Source organism: Thermobia domestica, chromosome 11 (assembly GCF_964235325.1).
Source record: "Thermobia domestica chromosome 11, izTheDome1.hap1.1, whole genome shotgun sequence".
NCBI lineage: Eukaryota > Metazoa > Arthropoda > Insecta > Zygentoma > Lepismatidae > Thermobia > Thermobia domestica.
This window is the reverse complement of record NC_137464.1, coordinates 3,498,150-3,502,756: the sequence shown is the minus strand read 5'-3', so window position 1 is coordinate 3,502,756 and position 4,607 is coordinate 3,498,150. Positions and strand designations below refer to the sequence as shown.

The following is a 4,607-nucleotide window of genomic DNA, read 5'->3' as shown; positions in this document are numbered from 1 at the left end:
GTCTCTGGAGAGAGGTTTATCTCTTCGTGCCCTTCAGTTTTATTATTGCCGCACATACTAGAGAAAATATACAGTCGAAAAACAAGGATATTCGTACTTTAAAAATTGCAATTTTGTTCGGGTTTTAGGCCTGTTGGAACCACTGTGGGATGGTTCAAGCGGCGCGAAGTCACAAACACAGTCACTTTCAATTTTATAATATAGATTTGTTCCAGTTTATTGATATTATTATAAAATATCCCTCCATATATTACCTTAGCTAAAAATCCTTGTTTGAGAATATAATTTTAATAAAATAAAGAGTTTGTTTGTATGTTTGCCTGTCTGTCGATCGGTGTGCTGCCTGGGGACCAGACGAGTGAACCGAGAGTTACCAATTTTGGTCACGGGTACCTTGGTCCAGGCCTTAGACCAAGACAAAGCGTTTTTTTTTTTCAAAATTCAAACGGGGGGGGGGCATTTACCGGGACATGTAAAAGTAGTAGAAAATGACCGATACTAGTGTCAAATTCATAGTGTTCGCGGCTGCTGAGATCAATGGTGAAACTGCGGTTGCATTAACTTCTAAACTCAGCCCATTTGGCTGCGGACCGGGCGTCACCGAGGGTGGAGGGTTACCGATACATACAAAAAATAATCCAAAATGACCGATATTAGTGTCAAATCCATAATTTTCGCGGCCGCTGAGATGAATGGTGATACTCCCACAATCGTTGGGCGTTGACTTCCAAATTCAGCCCTCATCGGCTGGGGGCCAGAGACATTCATTTTTTAAAATTCGAACCAAGAGGTCTCAGGGAGCGTTTACCGGGATATGTAAAAGTAATAGAAAATGACCGATACTTTTTCCTTTCGTTATTCAGTTTGTTTACATAAATATTTTATCTGAGCCATGTGAAGAATGGGTATTTCAGCTAGTAGTAAATGAAGTGAAGGGATTAATACCCCATCTTTAGCTGCAAGACTTTTGAGTAATTTGTGCTATTTGTCTAATTCCTTGATTAATTTATCGATGTGATGGTTCCAGTTTAGTTTACAACCCAAATAGATTCCTTAATATTTAATTATATTCTCAGGTTAAGCTTAACGTCGTTATAATGAAGATGGTAAGTGTCACTATTCCCCTTCCTAGAAATAACAATTGATACAAAATTAAACGTGTACGTAAAACATTTTAAAATCAAATCACAGTGCAACATTTGAGAGGAAAAGGGTCGGAATGTAATTAAGAGTTATCATGGTCAACTCAGTGAAGGTCCTGAACATTGATTGAAATCAAACTACTTATAACAATGACCAAAATGGTCTATTAGTTTTCCCCAGGCCATGAGTGAAAAGGATACATTTTTTCTTAAACTTAATCGGATTTATATTTCGATAGAGCTAAATCGGATCGGATTTATGGCTAATTTTTTGCTCTCGGAACAGTTATAAAGTTTCAAATTTCTGAAATTATGTATCCCGATGATTTATCTGAAATGTGCATTTTGATTGAATAAAAATTCTGGTATATTTCTTTTACATTAGGTTGGTACAGATGAAATGTCCGTTTTGACGTCTGTTGGGAAGCAGCACAGCACAGAATGGACGAACTCTCGCATCTAATCACAAACTCTGTACACATCCAGCAAAGAGGTCAGGTCAGGGTCACACAGGCAGGTAGCCAGCCCAAAAATGTAGGGGGCGGCTGAAGTTAGGGGGCCCTATCCAACCACATTATAGGGGTCTAGTTCATCACCATATTATAGTTCATTTGCAAGTCTACCGTGAAACTTTTAGGGAGCAGCAAGAATTTAAGGGCACCCAGCCTCCCCTAGATCCCCATAGATAGGGGCCTGCAGGTGCACCCAGACAATCAAAAAGCAGTGCATTGTTAAACAGGCACTATGGTGAACACACATTCTTTTTTAAAGAATTCTCGTTATTATTGTTGTAGAGACCTCTACAATTCGGACGTTTGTGATACTGTACCGTCCTTAGCTTACAATCATGGACGATAAGTGTGATTTTGTAAGCTTTTGTTTGGTATGCGAGTTTGTAATTTGTAATAACTTGGCGTAGTGCCATTTGAAAAAGCACAACTTTATATTGACTTGGCAACACTGGTGATCTGGCTGTATTACAGAGTATGTCAAGCAATGGGCCCCTGCCGATATTTGTATCCTACAAAATTTCATATTTCTATCTGCCTTGCTTTCTGCAATACCACAAGTGGAACCATTTTCGTGCAATCCACTGTATATCCAACTGTAGAAAAATAAGTTGACAAGGAATTACTGACATAATTTTAAGAATTTGCATAAAGTAGCCAAAAGATTTAGCTATTGAAATATATCTTTTACGTAAAATATCGGGTGAAAAGTGTTTAGATAGAAACTTTTTATGTAAGAAAAAGAAAAAAGGCAACATTCGATAAAAGACAAACAAATATTGTTTAGAAATTGTTATTTGTTAGGGGAGTTAAAGTGCTTTATGTTTTCTTACTAATTTCTGGCAAGGGGCATTTCTCTTTAGGCAAGGGACGATGAGAGAAATTATTCATATTCAAGCTGGGCAGTGTGGCAATAACATTGGGGAAAACTTTTGGGAAGTTATATGTGAAGAGCATGGGATAGAACCTGATGGGAGATATCGTGTTAATCCTGATTCAAAGCAAGAAAAGCTCGATGTATATTTTAGTGAAGCAAGCAGCGGGAAGTATGTGCCTAGAGCTGTTCTCGTCGACCTAGAACCTGGAACTATGGATGCCGTCAGATCAGGACCATTTGGACAGCTATACCGACCTGACAATTTCGTATTCGGACGGAATGGAGCTGGCAACAATTGGGCAAAAGGACACTACACAGTGGGCTTAGACAGAATCCATTCAATTCTAGATGTAATTAGGAAGGAAGCTGAAAAATGCGATTGTTTTCAAGGATTCCAGGTCATGCATTCTCTTGGAGGAGGAACGGGATCCGGCTTGGGAACTGCGATTCTGAATAAGATTGGCGAAGAATATCCTGACAGAATAAAATCTAACTACTGCGTCATTCCTTCAGTCAACATTACAGATGTCATTGTTGGACCATATAATGCAATCTTCGCTCTAAGTATGCTAGCTACCTGTGCGGATCTTTCTTTCTGTATTGACAATGAAGCATTATTTGATATCTGTCACAGAATGTTAAAACTAACGCCTAATTATGCTGACATCAACTATTTAATTTCTACTGTGATATCAGGAATTACGACCTGTTTACGATTCCCCGGTCAACTCAACTGTGATTTACGAAAGCTATGTGTGAACATGATACCAATTCCGAAATTTCATTTCTTCATGTCTGGATATTCCCCATTGGTGTTTCGCAACAACAAACAGTGTCTTGCTGTCACAGTGGAAGAGACAGTACAACAATTGCTTGCGGCTAAAAATATGTTGGTTTCATGTGACCCACGAAGTGGGAAGTATATGACATCCGCTGTGCATTTCCGTGGCAGAGTATCGAATAGAGAGGTTGAAGATCAATTGTCGAATATTACTAACAAGAACTGTAGCTATTTTGTCGAATGGATTCCAAACAATATAAAAACAACCATTTGCGATGTCCCCCTCCGAGGGCTGAATATTGCGGGAATTTTGATAGCAAACAACACAGCCATTGCGTCATGTTTTAAACGATTGGCAGAGTTATTTCGGATGATGTTCAAACGGAAGGCTTTCGTCCATTGGTATACAGAGGAAGGGATGGACGAGATGGAATTCATAGAGGCAGATCAAGTAGTGACCGATCTGATGGCTGACATGCTGCAGAGGCAGGAGGTAAGAGCAGAGGATGATGAGGATAGTGTTGATGAAGAAGAGGCTGAACAGTGATATTTATGGAATAGTAGGGCATCAAGCACTTTTATACCCTTTTACACGTTTTATAAGTAACTTATTAACTTTGTATAGGATTTTTAGTGGGATTAAACGAGGGAATTGTGAGGTTTGTATTTCAATTATGGAGAGGGTTGTCTTTATTATATAAAAAAGTGTAAACGTAAGTGTACTATTTATGTTCTGACCTTGATTGTAAACAATGGACAGGGCTGTAGGATTTATATAGTACTTTTACGTGGTTTTGTAAACCGAAATGTGTCAATATCTTGGAAGATAAATGGGGATATACCGTTCATTAATTCTATTGGAACTGTATTACACCTTTTATAATAAAATACAATTTTATTTTTAAAAAGTTCAGGAGAAAAACATAATCCTTTCACCTAACTATTTTAGTTAATACTCACGAAAGCAAATGAAACGAACCAATCTAAGTCCGTTTTATATTTAAACATTTCGTGCTTCCCTTTTTTACATATGTGGCCCCGCGTTGCGTAGTTTTGCTAATGCTATCGTCGACAAGTTTTTACTTTGGTCATTTCATTCATTTTAGTCGATTCAATGATTTGGATCTTTTAGTTCCGGTTTTGAGAATGTATCTGTTCTTCTAGATTTGTTACTGGTATCGAGTCACGTGATGACTTGCTGTAAATGGTTAGGTAAGGTCAGGTTAGGAACTGATTCGTAGTGATATTTAATGAATTGTTCCGAGGAACTAGTTCCCTATGAATCGATTCATTGAATG

The 4,607-nt window shown here is 38.2% G+C and overlaps 1 protein-coding gene across 1 annotated transcript; it reads left to right on the top strand.

The window, feature by feature from the left end:
* The first annotated feature begins 2,433 nt into the window (after positions 1-2,433).
* On the top strand, positions 2,434-4,217 carry LOC145663827 (tubulin beta-2 chain-like). Its single transcript, XM_081729924.1, has one exon. The coding sequence runs from the start codon at positions 2,525-2,527 to the stop codon at positions 3,854-3,856; it is 1,332 nt and encodes a 443-aa protein (XP_081586050.1). The 5' UTR covers positions 2,434-2,524; the 3' UTR covers positions 3,857-4,217.
* Positions 4,218-4,607: the final 390 nt, after the last annotated feature.